Raw genomic sequence first — 16,626 nt, 5'->3', positions numbered from 1 at the left:
CAACCACCCGACTGTAGTAAATTTACCGTTACCGAGCCAACACCTGACCGAACCCATCCCAGCCCATACCATCCACCTCACGCAACCCCACGACGGAATGGCTTTAGGGTGACGGTGACTACTCCTCATCACTCAGCCCGCCATCGCCATTAACCATGCTACTGCTGCTTCCCCCGCTACCGCTGCCGCTTGCACTTCCAGCGCCATTAGCGACCGACGCGCCGGCCGCTGCCGACGATGACGACACCAGCTTGATGCGCGTAGGCGGCCCACTGGCTGTCGGCTGCGGGGTGCCGTCCGCCGTGGTGGCCGCCGTCGAGGAGGGTGGCGCGGCCGAGCCATCTTTGCTGGCAGAACCTTCTTCCAGGGCGCGCAGCTCTGGGCTGGCAGCTAGTTCTTTCTCTAATTGAGACTTGAAGAAGGCCTTTTGGAGCAGTAAATGTTAGTACTGACATATGAGGGGAAACTGTGGGAAGGCGGGTGAGGGCTTACCTCTAGCAAATTGACATCCTGGCAGATGCCGCTGCTCTCCTCGTTGAATGTCCGACAGTTGCTGACCATCAGCTCGAGATCCTTGCGCATATCGGCCAGGCTACGGTACTCCTCTCGCTTGATCTTCTTCTGGATGTCGTTCATACAGATGGGGTTGGTGATGATGAGGTAGTAGTCGGCCCACTCGCGCTTGGGCGGGAGCTTGACAAACGGCCCGATGATGAGACGCGTTGGCGGCCCGTCATCGTCGTCCTTTTCGACCTTCTCTGCCGGCTCATCGTCTTCCACCTCAAAGTTCATCAGCCCGTCAAAGATGCGCTTCAGGGCCTTCTGCAGCTTGTCGCGGACGTCGGGTGCCAGCCGGCTGTCGGCGCTGTTGGCGCTAACTGCCTTGGGACGTCCCTGCGGTCCCCGGCGCTTCTTAGCGGGTGGCTCGTCATCGCCTTCTTCCGCCTTGCGCTTCTCCTGGTTCTTGCTGCCGGGTTTGCGCCCGCGCTTCTTGACCGGAGTCTCGACTTCCTCGGTGCTGGCGCGGCTGGCCGACGGCGAGTTCTCCATGGACGCGTTCATGAGGGCCATGCGCTTGAGCTTGTTCGCCTCGCGCCTCGCCTTGCGGGCCGCTTTCCGTGCCGCGGCGGCCTCGGGCGTGTCTTCATCATCATCGACTGCCATGAGCCACTGCTCTTCCGTGAGCCCATCATCGTACTTAACCCTGGCACGCTCACGGGCACCACGGCCCAGAATCGTCTCTTGCTCCTCCTCAACCGGATTGCCCTCGTTGAGGTAGATGTCCGGCAGCTCGTCCTCAGTCATGAGCCGTGAGACGCCCTTGCAGCCAGGCGCTGTGCCGTAAACGGGATCCCGTGCTCTCTCCTCGTCCAGTTTCTGGAAGACCACGAGCTCATCGTCATTCCGAGCAAGAATCATGTTGAGTTCCTCGTCATCCATCTCTTCTTGCTCGCCGGACTCGGCCATGTCGGCAGTTTCAAGTAGCGTCCTGAGCATGGCATCGCGATCCGTCTCCGAAGACTTGTTGTCGAAGCGACCCGCCTGAATGACTTTGCCATCCATGTCAAGCTTGAACCTGGCGCGCTCCAGAATCTTCTCCTCTACCGATGCAGAGCTGATCAGTCGGAGAATGCGCACTTCGTTCTTCTGGCCAATACGGTGGGCACGATCCTGCGCCTGCAAATCCTGGTGGGGATTCCAGTCCGAGTCGTAGATAATGACCGTGTCAGCTGTCTGCAGGTTCAGACCCAGACCACCGGCACGGGTCGAAAGGAGGAACATGAAGTAGGGCGAGTCTGGCCGATTGAACTCCTTGAGCAAGTCGGACCGGTCCTCCGACTTTGTGGTGCCGTCAAGCCGGAGGTACTGAATGCCGCGGAATCGGAGGAAATCCTCCATGATGTCCATGATGGCGGTCATCTGGAAGAACATCAACACACGATGGCCCGTCGCCTTGTACTTGGGAAGAATGCGATCCAGGAGCTCAAACTTGCCCGCTGTTCTCCAGAGGAGATCGTTGCTGACATTGGCAGGGTTCATCTGGTTCTCCACCTCGTCGAACACGAATGGATGGTTGCAGAGCTTGCGGAGCTGCATGATCATGTTGCTCAAGCCGCGAGCACCGGTCTTGCCGCCCTTGCCGTCGCTGACGGCGATCTTTTGGTGCGTAACCATCTGCTTGTACAGACGGGCTTGCAGCGCCGAGAATTTGCATTTGATAACCTTTTCTGTCTTGTCTGGAAGGTCTTTCTCGACATCCTTCTTCAGGCGACGCAGCAGGAACGGTCGCAGTACCTTATGCAGGCGCCGAATGACGAGAATCTGTTCTTCTTCGGTAAGCTCCATCTTGTCTTGGCCGCCCGTGTTTGCGAACGGAGTGTTGAACCACTCGTCGAAGGTCTTGGCGGACTTGAAGATGTTGGGGAGGACAAAGTTGAGCATGGCCCATAGCTCGGCGAGGTTGTTCTGGAGAGGGGTACCGGTGAGGATGAGGCGATATCGAGTGCTGTAATATTGCTGAATGGTGGCGCTGAGCTTCGAGTTTGAATTTTTCATGCGGTGACCCTCATCGATAATCATGTGGAACCACTTGATCTTGCTTAGCAGCGGCCGGTCCTTGATGATGTACTCGTATGTGGTGAGCAGGACCTGGAACCTGCCCTGGCGGATCTTCTCTTGCTGCATCTTCCTCGCATTCGGAGGACCCTTGTACACCACCTTAGCAACCGACGGCGCCCACTTGTCGAATTCCAAATTCCAATTGGTCAGCGTGCTGAGCGGGACAATAACCAAGTATGGGCCATTCTGCTGCTTCTTCTCGATCAAGTACGTGATCAAACTGATGGTCTGAATGGTTTTGCCGAGACCCATTTCATCTGCGAGGATACCGTTGAGGTTATTGTTGTAGAGCGACAGCATCCACTGTAAACCCTTGAGCTGGTACTCCTTCAAGGTACCGCCGACCAAGATGCTGGCTTGCTGGGTGACCTCTTCCTTGATGCGGTGGGCAACGGCGTAGTAATCGATCTTGCGGCTGCTGTCCTCATCATCCTCGTCGACGTCGCTTTCCTCGGGGATATCGACCTCATTGCCATAGCGTTCCGCGGCCTGCCGCTGCTGAGCCCGGACAGACGAGGCGAGCTGCTGCAAGAAGCCATCGGTTTGGCGGAGCAAGTGGGTGATACGAGTATCCTTGGCCTGGTCGAGCAGCTTGAGGTAGGCTTCTTCGTCGTTGGCCTTGAGCGCCTGCAGACGTTGCTTGGCTGTCCGTTCGATCCTCTTCTGCTCTTCCTTTTCGATGTTGAAGTGGTGGGCATACATGAGGCGATTGAGCTTCTGCATCTTGCCGCGCTGGGCCTGACCGGTGTTGAGGACTTCGTGGCGGTGATTGCAGACGGCCTGCAGGAAGTCGGTCATCTTCTTCTTCTCCCGGTTCTCGCGCGCGTCGCGCTGCTGCTTCTCGAGCTTCTCGGTGATGCGAGCTTCCCGAACATTCTGCTTCTTCATGCGACGGTACATGGCCCGGTTCGTGGTCATGGCAAGGTTGTCGTAGTGCATCATCTGCTTTCCGAGCCTATCCCTCAGAGCGCGCTGCTTGGAGTACAGGGCCAGCTTCTTCATCTCGATGATTGCTTTCCTCTTGGCCGTGTCGTCTGCCACAAGCTCATCCTGGGAGGCATCCCAGTGGGCAAGGTTTCCGGGGAGCGATTTGAGCTCCGCGTACCTCGCGCTCATGCGGTTGAACACAATCTTTTCTCGGTCCGCTCTTAGCTGTTCAAAATCAATGCCCGTTGGGAAGATGCCTGGGATGATGAGACGGTTCTTCCGGCGGCCATGATCCATGTACGAAATTGTCTTGCGCACGAGCCCCCCGTCATATGGAGACTTGACCGTCTTGAACGCCTTGGGTTGCGGAACCGAGGCTTCGTCTTGAGCATCTGGTCCGTTGACATCAGGCTTCATAGCACCCTGCCCTGATGCGTCGGCAGCGGCAGTGGTGGGGGACTGTGTGTCCTGTTTTGCGAGAGACATGCGACGCCGGGCCCTATGCTCGAAGATGGCTTTTTGGACCTGGATAGGAACGCCGGCATTCTTTCCAAGCATCCGGAAGGCCTTGATCTGCGTCCACAATAGGTTAAGCTGTGCTGGTGAGAATTGGCTGGCCTGGTTCTGCGCGGGCGCCGCAGGAGTGGTGCTGCCAGCGGGGGCGTTCGAAGTCGCAGGCAGAGCGGACGCCCCGAGCGGTGTTGTGGACGGGGTGGTTGTTGCGGCCGGGTTCGCGACGCGGGCAGGGTCAACACCATTGGCAGCCCCATTGACGCCATTCTGCATTGCCTGCCGCTGCTGTTGCATGCGCAATTGCTGCTTCCGCAATTCGTTTTGGTGCTGAAGGGCAGCAAGGATGGACTGGGTCTTGATGAACTCGGGGTCTGTGGGAGGAACACCCTGCTTCTTCATTTGCTGGAACCTCTGCTGGGGGTTAGCAAACAACGAGACGCGTTTTGAGGGCACGATAAGGGTTACAATGGGATGGATGAGACGCACCATGTAGACTTCCTGGGCCTGCTGCTGCGTCATGCCAGCTGGAATGGCAGACCCTGCGTGCGGCATCACAGGCTGCATTTGGACACTCGACATGTTGACGGCAGCAATGTCAAGTACGCCAAGCGGTATGTAAATTGATCTTTCGTGGCCTCAGTGTCCGCGCATACCTGATGGCCGACAGTCACAGTCGAGGGGTGGTGGGACCCGGAAGGGATGCTCGACACGGGCGCGCTGGCAAACTAAGGGCGGAATGCGAGTCCCGGCGCGTGTAGAAAAATGGGCGGCAATCCAAGCGACAACCGTGGTGCCGAAGAGCAGCGAGCAATGCGAATACAGCGTCTCGGGCCGAGGGGCGGGTGCAGGGAGGGTTGTCGCGTCGCTAGGCCAAGCGCAATGTTGAAGGGGGCCTGGCTGGAGTAGTGTCCAGCCGCGCCTGGATGGCGACGGGGCTGTGTGGGGTGGAAAGGAAAATACAAGAGGAGGGCGGATGGGGGATGTGAAAAAAATGAAAGACGGGCAAAGGCGGCTGGGGTCGTGGGGTTGCCTGGTGGAATGCGCGGGGATTAGCGTGTTCGGTGGTCGGCGATTTTGAGATGACCTCGATGCGTCGCAATGGCGGATGGGTGATTTTTTTGATGCGCGCTGTCGCCCTTTGATGGATGGAGAGGTTGAGGCAGTGAGCCGACAGTGATCGAATGGCGCGGCGATGCTGGTCTGGGCTTTGTGTGCTGCAGACTCCGTGCGCAGCTGCCAGCACGGCTTACCTCATTTATGTCAAAGTTGGGGCGCCCTGGTCAATCCCCGGAAGACCGAAACCTTACCCGTATTCATAAAGAGAATAAGGTTCAAATTACCGATTAGTGCATTGCTGCATCAGTTGCATGCCATTATCCGAAGTCATATATATACAGTATATCACGACGCAGAGAGCTGCGCAGTCGGTTCAACGTGCCATATCCTCTCTTTCTTCCATTCGCATTTCCATCATTAACAACTTGCACTTCAGAGGAATAATGAAGTTCTTCCAACCTTTGTGAGGTCCTCAACAGCCTTCGCTCTTTCCCTGATAGAAGCTTTTAGGGCCGCGGTGCTTAGGTGAATTCAGTCCGTCATTATCCCCAAAGTCCCATCTCCTGTCACCCCCCCCCCCCCCATCCCCTGTGCAACAATCCAAGCGGACGGCGTCAGACCGTGTAACTCAATCGCATCTTCTCCCAACCCTCCGCCTGAACCTCGCTGTCGGTTGCTTGCCCGAATCCCACGCGGAAAGCGATATGGTGCAGAGGTTGTAGCCCGACCACGACGGCGGCACTTTGACTCCCTCAACGTCGAACTTTAGAGCCATGCTGCTGACTATACATTTGATGTTGGTCCCGGCGAACTTTCGGCCAGGGCAGATATGCCTGCCTCCGCATGATGGACCCGCGCTGCTTCTTCTCATCGTTCGGGCCTAGGTCCATGAATTTCTCCGGGTCAAAGGCATCCGGGTCGGGGCCCCAAACGTCTTCGTCCAAGTGGCGCACTCCATTGAGCCATTGGACGTCTGCTCCCTTCTTTAGCAGATACTCGCGCCAGTCCGCATCCCGCAGCACCGTATCCTCCAACACCTGCCGGTAGGCACACTGTGTTGTTGTACAGATGTTGAACCACATGGACGCAGGCGTTAATGAAGGGCTGTTTGCTGAGCTTCACCACGTCGACGATGGCGCTGTCTCCGTCGATTCTTACCGCCTCAACCGCCTCCTGGCGAACTCGCTCGGTGTAGTCAAGGCGAGCGAAAACATGGAGAAACATCCACCATAAGTGAATGGACCGCGTTTCCAGGGGTGCCCACGGTATTTCGGCCTCGCCCCATGCCAGGTCGCTGGACGTCGCCCCTATCTGGCGTTTGAGTGCCGCACGATTCTTGACGAACGCCGACACATCAGGGCCCTCGTCATAGCGAGCCTCATAATACTCCTTCAGAGCGGCCTGGATACGACTCAGAGCAGCAACCGATTGTGGCGCCAGCAGTCGCGGTGCAAGGTTCATTACCAAGACACTGATGTGGTTGTGAAACAGCCTAACCACCTTGTCAGCTCACTCTGTCAGAGACAAGTGGCATTTTTGGGGCTTTACCACACGTCGTGTATCCTCTCGGCCCTGGTGAAATTTCTCCTACCATATAGCGCCGTCATGGTCGCTCGAGAGAGGACATCCTGCAGCCAGTCTCCTGCATGAGGAACCTCACAGATGCCGCCGCCAAGCCCGAGTTGATTTGTGTCCTCCGCGATCTCCCGTAAGGCGGCGCCGGCTACACGCCTCCACGGCTCTCCGGACATGGCCGTGCACACCACTTTCCTTAGGGCCTCGATATACTTTGGGTCCCTGAGCCGCTCCATCTCGGCGTCACTAGCTCCCAGGCCGTTCTTGGAGACAAGCGCGACACCCGCGTCAGCCGACAAGGTCGGGCAACGCATCGCAGCCGAGATCAGCGCGGGCGAGTTGAGCACGTAGCGCTTGCCGGCCAATTTTGGGAGCGTGCAGATGGGCATGCGTGCGAACTTGCTCCGTGGTTGTCAGCAAACATGTACTTACAACTCCCAACCAGAAACTGAAACGACGGATGGTCCTCACTAGAGCCGCTCAAAATACCCGCTTCCTTCCCAGATGGCCAAAATGGGATGTCCAAGGAGCGGTATCTTACCCCATATCGCCGGCGGTTCCCGCGCTTCCCGCCGGTCGTAGAGTGGTGGGAATAGCGCCCAATACAAGATGATCAGCGCGAAGGACAACGCCCCCAAACTCGATACGAGCAAAACCTGCCAGAGGCTCAGGCTGTCGAGTTTGCTCAAATGAAACTGCATCATGGCGACTAGGTTGGAATGAGGGATGCAGTATAACACAGAAAATCAGTGTGACTGCCTGGTCAAGAAGGACTGAAGAGCATGCTTGAAGAGAAATGCACCTCGGCAAGGGGTCCTTGACGAGAGGGCTTTAGCTTTGTTTCCTCATTGAAGGGAGAAACGAGGGGTGGTGGCTGAGAATACAATATTGACTGACACGCCAAAGGCTCAAAAACAATACTAACACAGCAACGGCGAAGAATAACACTAATTCGTCAGCGCGGAACAATGCCAGATGCGGAGAACTACGCCAGCCCCTTTCTCCCAACTAAACGAGTGAACCAAAGGTTTTGTCTAAGGTACGCAACGAGTACTAGTCTACAGAGCAGGGGTATCACAGCTAATGATGCTTGTAAAGAAGCCCAAAACAGCAATGGTTGCAAAGCATGAGGGCACAGCCGGCTTCTTTCTCATCCTGGTGACAGGATGTCTGGAGGCACCAGACGGGAGATGCCGTCACAGTCCGGAAGCCGTTGTGATCAGTCATCCCGGTTTCACTAGGTTTCCCCGCTTCGCCGCCCATGAAGAGGATGCGTGCGGTAAGGTATCTCCCGTATCCAGGCTACCGTCTCTTCTCCCCCCTCCCAGCAACCGGAACCACCACAGCCACACCATGCCCGCCGCCCGCACTGTCCCACACGCTCTGGCTGACCCTGGTCGGGATCTTCCTGCCCCTCAGCCGCTGATCGATCAACCACATGCCCACGACGAACTCCTCTTTGCCTAGGGCACCCCTCCGCTGGCGATCCACCAGCTCCCACATCTCAGCGAGCTCATCGGCAGGCAGCCTACTGCGGCTCCAAATGTCACGCACGACAACATTCACAACGAGATCCGCCTCAGGCGTCCCGTCTACGGCGCGGCTGGCATCAACCACCCTCTGCATCTGCATCTGCATCTGCATCCTCTCGCTTTCCCTTCTTCCTTCCCCACCAGCACCACCACCACCACTCGAGGCGATGCCCTGATTATGATGACGTTCAGAAGAAGGAGGAGGGAGATGCTGATATGGCACCGCCCAACCCTTCCTCAGAAACAGACCCCTATTGCTCGCCCACACCGCTTCGTACCGCCTCCGCTCGCGCGGCGTGATCTCGTCGCGCCAGCGGCGGCGGGCGCCCTCGTGGTGCGCGTGCTTGCGGCCGCCGACGACACGCCGGTGGTGGTGGTGGTGCCGCTGCTGCGCGCGCCGCCGGCGGGTGTCTTCGTCGTCGGAGAGCGACTGCTGCGGGCCGCGCAGCGTCGGCAGGAGCATGCCTGTCTTTTTGGGAAGGGGCTGCTGCGTGTGACGTCCGCCGCCGCCTGTGAGCTGGGAGCGGAGGCTGTCGGCGGTGCGCTGGGATTTGATGGGGCTGTGCGAGCCGGGGCTGCGGCCGGTTCGGCGGGGTGCGGGGACTGGAGGAGGTTGTGACGGTGTCAGGCGGGCTGAGGCTAGGTTGCTTGCTACGATGGCGTTGGTGAGTGAGTTGAGGTTGAGGTTGGGAGTCGGTGCGTGCGGTGCTCGAGTTCGCTGCAAGTCAGGGATGGAAATTGACCGGAGAGAGGAACTTCGCGCCGGCGGTGTAGGTCGTCCTAGGGGTCTGTTTGGTCCCTTGGCCACCGATATAGATCGCGATTGCATCGACGAGGCCGATACAAATGTGTCGTTGGATGATGCCGAGCTGTACGATGATCTGCGTGGCGGTGCTGCCTCTTGTTCAAGCATGTGAAAAGCATCGATTTCTGGCGACTTTGACTCGACATGCGTGGCTTGGGCAGTCGGTTCCACCATCTTGTTGGTGCTTGATCTCCTCACTGGCGGAATTGGAGGCTCTAGGGGCGGTGTCTGGGTGAGCTTCTTTGGTTGTGTGGAGATGTGGTTTGAGGAAACTCGGGCAAAAACCGACGATAAAGGTGTTGGAGGACGCTTGTTCGCCTGAGGCTTCGGTTGCTCAACTGGTCTCTGGCTCTCGCCGTGGGTTTGGGGAGATGAATCCGCTATTAACAGATGGTCTTGGTCGTCACCGCTGTCATTGCCCCGCGCATACTCAAGCGGGTTCATGCTGTGCGGTAACTCATCTCGCTTTTCGGATTGTCCCAGCGTTCCAATCTCCGTAGTCGATCTGGGCTTCGGCTTCGGTGTTGGCTTGGGTTTCGGCTTGACCATCTGCGGTTGCTGTGCCTTATCCATCCCCGCCTGTCTATCCGCACCCGGGTCTCGTAGTTCGGGCGGTTGTACCCTTCTCTTAACAGGGTCCACAGTGTCCTTCTCTCGCTTCTTCTCGAAGAGCGATACAAGCGAGGTGGTGGGTGGGATGGACGCGGTATCTGGGGCCTCCGTTTCGTCCATCCTTTTCCCGCGATTCGTGCCGAGTCCGGCCGAGCCTGGCATGATATTGGCAGCGCCCACGCTCGGCCCCTTCCTGTGAGTGACCTTCCCACCACCCTGGTTTGGTTCTGGACTCAGTCCCCTGACGGGTGAGATGGGCCTGCTGGCAGCCAGCGTCGCAGCAATAAGCGACGGCGAGGTCGTCCCCTGCCTGGTGCTGTCCACGGCTGATCTCCCAACTGGACGGGAGAGCAGCGTGTTTCCATTCCTGCTGGCATGCAACTCGGAAAGCCTGTGCGCAACGAGATTGTTGTGCGATTGTCCGCCTCCAGATGCTGGCCGTGACGATGTCCCTGGCCCATGTAGACTCCCGTTCCCAGCCCCGCTCGGACCGGTCGACTGCCGACTCACGCTTGCATTCGCCGGCTCCACGGCGGCCCTTGGCCTTGATACAGCATGCTCCCTCGCGGCCTGTGTGGCAGCCAGCAGCGCACCGTTATCCCTCCGCAGTCCGTTCCTTGGTACCGGGCTTGCTGGCCCAACCGTTAAACCCGAGTCCGAGCTTGAGCTGTTGTCATGGGTACTGATCGTTTGATTCGATATTATAGGTGGAGACGGGCTGCCTCCGTCGTTGTTCCCCTCTACCACCTTCTTTTGCTTGTTAAACGCGAGGGTTGCGCCCTGCAAGGCGGCCGAGACAGCGAGGTTGGCATTTCCCGGTGGCGATGTAGGTAAGACTGGAGCTGAAGATGGAGCAGGGTTTGTCACGTCGCGACCGTGGTTCTTGCTGGTCTGTATTGGCGAGAGTGGAGGTTGCATGAGGACCGGGCCGCAAGAGGTAGCGAGAGATGAGGGAGGCGAGGTACGCGATGCGATGCTGCTCTAATCTTGGTGAAGCTGTATACGCTGCAATGCAATGCAACGCAACGCAAGGCGGGAAGATCAGAGGACCGCAACAGCTGTCGGCTTATCTCGACATGGGTGCGTTGGATCGAGGGAAGAAGGTGGGAGCCGACTTCTCAGAGCGACGGTCTGGCACCGCAAAGCTGGGCCATTGTTGGCTGCCTGCCAAATGAATCCACTGGATGTACAGGGTTGTCGGACGCCAAGCAGCGTTCCCGTCGCTGCGGCTGCAGAGGTGCCAAGAACAGGGGTCACGTAAGGCGAGGCGCGAAGTTAGCGTTGGAGTGCTTGCAGAACCCTGCTGTGGAATCCAAATGGAACGTAGCGCCACGGGCGAGCTGAATCACCCCCGGAGCCCCAACCGGATTTACACGACACCCGCTCAATAGTCTCCGGATTGTCCTGCAGAATCGCCTGTATTCTTTCTAGATCTCATAGCTTAAACGATGATAGGCAGACATAAAACATCAGATACAAAGGTTTACCATGGTATCTACCCTGCACCAGACACATCTCCGAAGACGAGAGAGCCTAAGCACCCGACCTGGGAAGATAAACAAATGGTAAGTGACCGCCTGCTAAACGCCAGCTTCTCAAATATCCACAACCGCTAACACACGATTCCCGCAATCCAGCCTCCATCTCCCGCCAAAGGCAAGAAGTGAGCGCCCAGCTTGCTTTACCCTACCACGACCGAGATCCAACCCAGACATTGTATACTTGAAGTCAAAAGTAACAGCCGCTCCAGAGTGAGGCTGTTTATCGGCCCGCGCCAGCCAAGAAAAAGGAAAATCCGCGATTAGGAAAAGGCCGGAGCCTTGCGGCAGTCGAAAAGGGCCATCGGCAAAAGTCGAAGCAGGGGAAGAAGCGGTGGGAATGCAGATGGTATAAAACATGGGCCACGAACGAACCAACGCCTCGCCAGGACCCGAACCATTCAACAGCAACAAATGTGCAGGCTACCATCAACGCATATGGCTGCTCATCAGGCAAGACATGTCGTCGTAGCGCCGTAACTCGTATATCCGTCATCCAAACACGTTATTTAGCCCGACGCAAGAGAATACCCGTCAGTACGCGTCCTCATCGGTCCACTCACTTCCAGAAACGATTCGGTTTCCTTCATGATCCACCATGACCTGCCCACCTTGGGCTGGGGCAAGTCCTCGATTCCGTTTGATTTGGCCAGCATGTGGCCGAGTATAGCCAGTCTCAGGAGTGACTCGCTTGCCGGCCCGCGCTGCGCGAAGCTTGGCGAAGTAGGCGTCCGAAAGGTCCTCCTCTGGTTCCGAATTGTCGTCATATGTTTCCCAGTTCTCAGAGCCCGTAACGACGGTCGAAGTATTGGAAATCTGCCGCACGGGAGGTGGCGCTTGGGTGTAAGTAGGATGCGCAGACCGCTCACTGGGTCTCGAAGAGTAATAACTCCGAGACGCTGGCCTACTGTTCTCCTGGGACGAGTATCTGTCATCATAGACATCCTCCGGCTCGACCTGACGGACAATGCTAGACCCAAGACCGGTAGTTCGGTAGTGATTCACCGGTGTCTCTAGTTCAGGCGGCGGCAAAAGATCCCGCATTTTCGGCGGCGGGGCCCTCATGACCGGGTTGACTCCACGAACACTGCCATTACCGATCCTCGACTCTGGCCGGGGGCGCTCGGGGGAGTTCTCGCCGTGCTTGAGATTTGAGAGCGGCATCCGCGCAGGGATTCGAGTCGGGCTGCCCTTGTTATTTGCTGGCTGACCGCGGATGGTACCGTTTGCCGGCTGTGTTGGCTTGACAATGTTCGCAGTCGTTGGTGTCTTGGCCGTGCCTTTCGGTCCTGATTTGATGCTACCGACGCTCTTCGCCCGGTTCAAGCCGACATTGGCGTTGTTCGATGGCGTTGGTGTCGGAGCAGGCGTTCTGGATCTGGGACCCGGTGCTGCCCTGGACTCCTCCACCTCTAGGTTGTCAAGATACCGCTCTCCGTGAACCAAGAATGGTCGGCCGTACTCGTCTTCCCACTGTTCCAAAGCCTTGCGCAGCTCAGCGGTGACTTTGGGAAGTTCCTTCGCAATGCGCTTTCTCATTTTCTCCTCGCGCAGCAGCTTGCCGGGATCCCGCTTTTCGCCCTTTTGGCCTCGCATCATCAGCCGTGAGGCATCCTGACTTGAGGCAGCCAGCTCATCTCGTTCCTGCACGAGGCTCTTGTGCTTATCAACCAGCGCCAGTGTTGGAGCGCGCTGTTCTTTTAGCACTTCGAGCCGGGCAATCTCGCGCTCGTGCGCCTCGAGAAGAGCATCACTGTATACATCTGAGAAGGCTGGGGTAAACTCGAGCATTTCGTCCTCCGACAGATAGAGTGCGTCCCAGAGCTCCTGCAGTTTGAAGCGAGCGTCTTCGACAAACAGGTGCAGGTTCTGTCTCTTGAGCTCATTGAGCTTCGCCAGCTCATCCTCGAACTCATTGATCTGGCGGATACCGCATCCGCGGTTGCTGTTAAGGAATGCCTTACGTTCGCCTTCCTCAATCCCTAGCTTCTCCCAGAGGGCCTCGACCGCGGTCTTCAAGTCTCTTAGACGCTTTTCGCGGTTCTTCTTCTCTTCAAGAAGCTTATCCCTCTTGGCGCGCAGTCGAGCGATGTCTTCTTCGTGGAGGCCGAGTTGCTCGGGAGCATCGCGGTAGTACTTGACAATGGCGCCATCAGTTTGCGCTTGTGGAGTGCCAAGCTCGGCCCAAAGTTGAATAATGTTCTCGGCGATTGCTTGCTGTGTTGCCACGCGGCGAGTGTACTCCTCATACACGCGCGTGAACTCGGCATCCAGCTTATCCACATACGCCGGCGACAAGTCGAAGCTAGGCGGGACCGATTGATTTGGCCCTGTAGGAGGGAGCTCCAGCTTGACGAAAGTCGATTCAAGATGGAGGGAGTAAGACTCGAGGGCCAGGGCCAGTTCTTGGAGTCGTTAGCATTCCACCATGCCAAGTTCACGGTCCATGGGCGCCGTCATACTCTTGACTTGCTCGTATCTCTCGCGGTGGAGGCGGCTCATTTGCATGTGCTTCTCCTTGAGCACCTTCAGACACCTCGTGAGCGGGTAAGTAATCTTCAAGTCTCCGTCGTCGTCAGCGCGGCGCGGCTTGCCGTCGTCAAGCGAGGCTTCCATCTGTCGGATGGTGGTGATCATCTTTTGCGCTTCTTCGATCATGCCCTTCTTCTCGGCCGTCACGCGACGGACTTGGTTGTGCAAGGCATCGGACAGGGCGGCGAAGAGCTGCATGGACACCGTCAGCGCGGCTGCGCGCCAGCGAATTGCGTGGACACCTAGGTCTCTTACCTCCTCCTCCCGGGTCTCGCGGTCATGGTTGGGAACACCAATCTCGTCAAACAAGCCGTGCAGCTGGCCAATTATTGTGTTGACCTGCTGGGCTAGGTAACTGGTATCCATGTTGCTGGCACGGTGTGCGATGCGAGAAGGTGAGATGGGCGCAATTCGGGAGCGTTTCGGGCTCCACCGCAGGAACCTGAGGTCGAGCTCAGTGTTTGACGGTGTGATGACTTGTCAAAGGAGCAAGAGATTGGTTGTGGTGGGGTGTCTCATGGATCGCAATGACGTGCAGCTAAGCTCTGCAGCTAATGTAGTTGTCTGTTGTTTTCAAGCCCTATTCAGCGCCCGCAGAGACTGGGGTCAGTGCATTGCCGAGAAAACAAACTTCGCTGTAAGATAGAACGATAAATTCGCATCAAAAAACAGCGAGCATTTTTCCCTGCGGCTGGGGTAGCTCCGCTGGTGGCAAAGTGAGAGGAGTAAACAAAATGTTGAAAGGCTCGAATGTCGAGGTACAGCCGGGACGCTGGTTGACTTTGTGTTTCCAGGACTCGGTTGAAAGTTGCACAGATCTTGGTTTCGCGCCTTCCTGCGTTTCCAGGGCAACGGCTACCTGTTCCTGGCACCTGCAGGCTGCAGGTGGATCCGAGTGGGCTTTGGAGTCCACCGGATCTGCTGGATCGCTGTCCCAAGTTCCAACCCCGCATTTGCTGCTTTGCCTGATTCGGACTCGAATTCTTTCAACATCGTCGGCTTCACACAGCACTGGACAACTGAACACAGCCATCCAGTCGTGGAGTTTCGACTTGCAAGCTGAGGACAACATTTTAGACACGGCATTCTTACAACTTCTCAATACCATTAGCGCACTGCCGAGTGAATCAAAATGGGACGGTGTCAAGCAGTTTGATCGGGTTGCGAAGTTACGGTAACAGGTACCTTACGTACATACCTCTGAGACTTCAGATCTGGGAAAGGGTGAAGCATGCCTTTATTACAGGGAGCATGCAAGCAAGTACCGGTTCATTGTGGTTGTTAGTGCAGCCTGAGATGTTGTATGTGGAAAACATACTCTCGACTACCCCTTTTAACAGATTGGTCGGTCTACCTCGAATCACCGAACACGCAGTTGCCCGGCCTCTCGACTTCATTTTCTGGCACCCGCCGCCCGAGTAACAGAGTCAAATTGGATATCATTCTCAGTCCTTGCTTAGGCTCTCGTCTGCCTCAAAAAACAACGTAAGACCAGGATCTCCAGTGTCCGGCCGTGAGATTCGGAGAATGATGAGGGAGAAGTCTGAACATGGGCAACGCCCTGGTCGTCATCTCACCCCTAGGCCACACTAACGACGGGTGCCTCTCGGGACAATGGGCGAACAGAGACAGAATGACACGCGACCATTTGCACGGGAAGACTGTCGTCTGCTGTCGGCAGAGGCGACAGCTGCCGGCGAACCCTCCAACGCTACCTTACAACGATAGGACGTGGATCCTGCAACGGAGGCAGCCGGCACCCGGACAGCCGCCCTCCGGATACAACCGGTGGTTGCATCCAACTGCTATCTGTAACACGAAGCAGCAAAAAATTCCCAGCTGAATAGCATCGCAATCTCAAGTCTACTCGAGCCAGACAAAGCTGTCGCAATCGGAGTTTTCTAGACTTGATGCATTGTCTCTACGTACTCATACCGGATTCCAGCAATGCTTGGAAACTTGGACGGTGGCTAAATGTTGACACAGCTCTGCCGGCGTCGTCCAGAGCAACGCTGTCTCTGGGTCGCACCCACGGCATCATCCGCACGGACATTTAGTGATCGTCTGGGGAAGAAGGAAGCGAGCCGGTTATCGAAAGTTAGGGTCTTTCGGGTAGATGCAGCTCTCGATGGCGGTTCCAGCTGTTGTATACACAACTTGTAGCGAAGTTGACCGTTGCTGTCACGGCTGGGGTAGCATGTTGTCGAGTCATGACCGGATCAGCTAAGTTGCACCAACCCCTTCCACAGCACCTCACACCCTTTACTTTTGCACTCAAATCGCCCTCGACTCTAAATTCTGATATGTTTCCAGGCATAGCATGTTCTCTGTCCCAGTCCTTCCGCCCCGGCAGCCGTCGTATCCGAGGCATAATGATCGACTGACTACTGCCGGACCACGCAACAGGGTTCTCTGCCATCCATGCAGTCTGTGCGCCACCGTTTCCTCTCGGGATCACAAGATGAACGAGAGAGGCACTGTGAACTTGTTTGAGCTTCTCAATAGCCTTATAGGCAGAAACGGAAGCCTCCAAAGTTCGCCTCTGTGCATGCAGGGCCCGACCAACCACGGCCTCTACCGCCCCTCCTAGGCCAACCCTTACACCGGATCGAGAAGCCTCGAGCTGTCTGCGGGACACCGCTTGGCCGGTGTCATCCAGTCGTACTCCTTCTGGCAATTATCAAGATCGAGTCTCCGCCAACCTCATCGAAGGACGGCCATTCTCTACAACTGAGCAATTGCATCTGTGCCCCAGTTGTCCCGACCGGCAGTTTCGTCCAAGCTTTGACTGCCGTTCCCCAGATTTGTCCCGCTGATCTCCATCATACTGCACACTGCTGCGGATGAGTCCTCGTCCTTGTCGATATCAGTAAGGCCGAGTGAGGCCTTGTCGTTTGTTTGATCACCACCATCGCAA

General features: G+C 56.9%; 4 protein-coding genes across 4 annotated transcripts; all 4 read right to left on the bottom strand.

Moving 5' to 3' along the window:
• Positions 1-118: 118 nt before the first annotated feature.
• N657DRAFT_573407 (uncharacterized protein) lies at positions 119-4,638 on the bottom strand (the record flags this gene model as incomplete). The annotated part of the gene is made up of 3 exons (XM_062788966.1): positions 119-424; positions 493-4,470; positions 4,546-4,638. 3 exons carry the CDS (start codon positions 4,636-4,638, stop codon positions 119-121), a joined length of 4,377 nt encoding a protein of 1,458 aa, XP_062647631.1.
• Positions 4,639-5,722: 1,084 nt separating this feature from the next.
• On the bottom strand, positions 5,723-10,857 carry N657DRAFT_671896 (uncharacterized protein). Its single transcript, XM_062795608.1, has 6 exons — positions 8,043-10,857; positions 7,232-7,399; positions 7,123-7,138; positions 6,664-7,092; positions 6,169-6,607; positions 5,723-6,110 (listed from the first exon to the last, which is right to left on the bottom strand). Exons 1-6 carry the CDS (start codon positions 10,555-10,557, stop codon positions 5,868-5,870), a joined length of 3,810 nt encoding a protein of 1,269 aa, XP_062647630.1. The 5' UTR covers positions 10,558-10,857; the 3' UTR covers positions 5,723-5,867.
• Positions 10,858-11,711: 854 nt separating this feature from the next.
• N657DRAFT_573495 (uncharacterized protein) lies at positions 11,712-14,075 on the bottom strand (the record flags this gene model as incomplete). Its single annotated transcript, XM_062788973.1, has 3 exons — positions 11,712-13,582; positions 13,640-13,901; positions 13,965-14,075. 3 exons carry the CDS (start codon positions 14,073-14,075, stop codon positions 11,712-11,714), a joined length of 2,244 nt encoding a protein of 747 aa, XP_062647629.1.
• Positions 14,076-14,189: 114 nt separating this feature from the next.
• N657DRAFT_430547 (uncharacterized protein) lies at positions 14,190-15,100 on the bottom strand. Its single transcript, XM_062787341.1, has 3 exons — positions 14,908-15,100; positions 14,341-14,803; positions 14,190-14,273 (listed from the first exon to the last, which is right to left on the bottom strand). The coding sequence occupies exons 1-2, from the start codon at positions 14,940-14,942 to the stop codon at positions 14,371-14,373; spliced, it is 468 nt and encodes a 155-aa protein (XP_062647628.1). The 5' UTR covers positions 14,943-15,100; the 3' UTR covers positions 14,190-14,273; positions 14,341-14,370.
• Between the last annotated feature and the right edge of the window lie 1,526 nt (positions 15,101-16,626).

This window comes from Parathielavia appendiculata (assembly GCF_033297405.1).
Source record: "Parathielavia appendiculata strain CBS 731.68 unplaced genomic scaffold N657scaffold_6, whole genome shotgun sequence".
In the NCBI taxonomy this organism is placed as follows: Eukaryota; Fungi; Ascomycota; class Sordariomycetes; order Sordariales; family Chaetomiaceae; genus Parathielavia; species Parathielavia appendiculata.
This window is presented reverse-complemented; position numbering and strand designations above follow the sequence as displayed.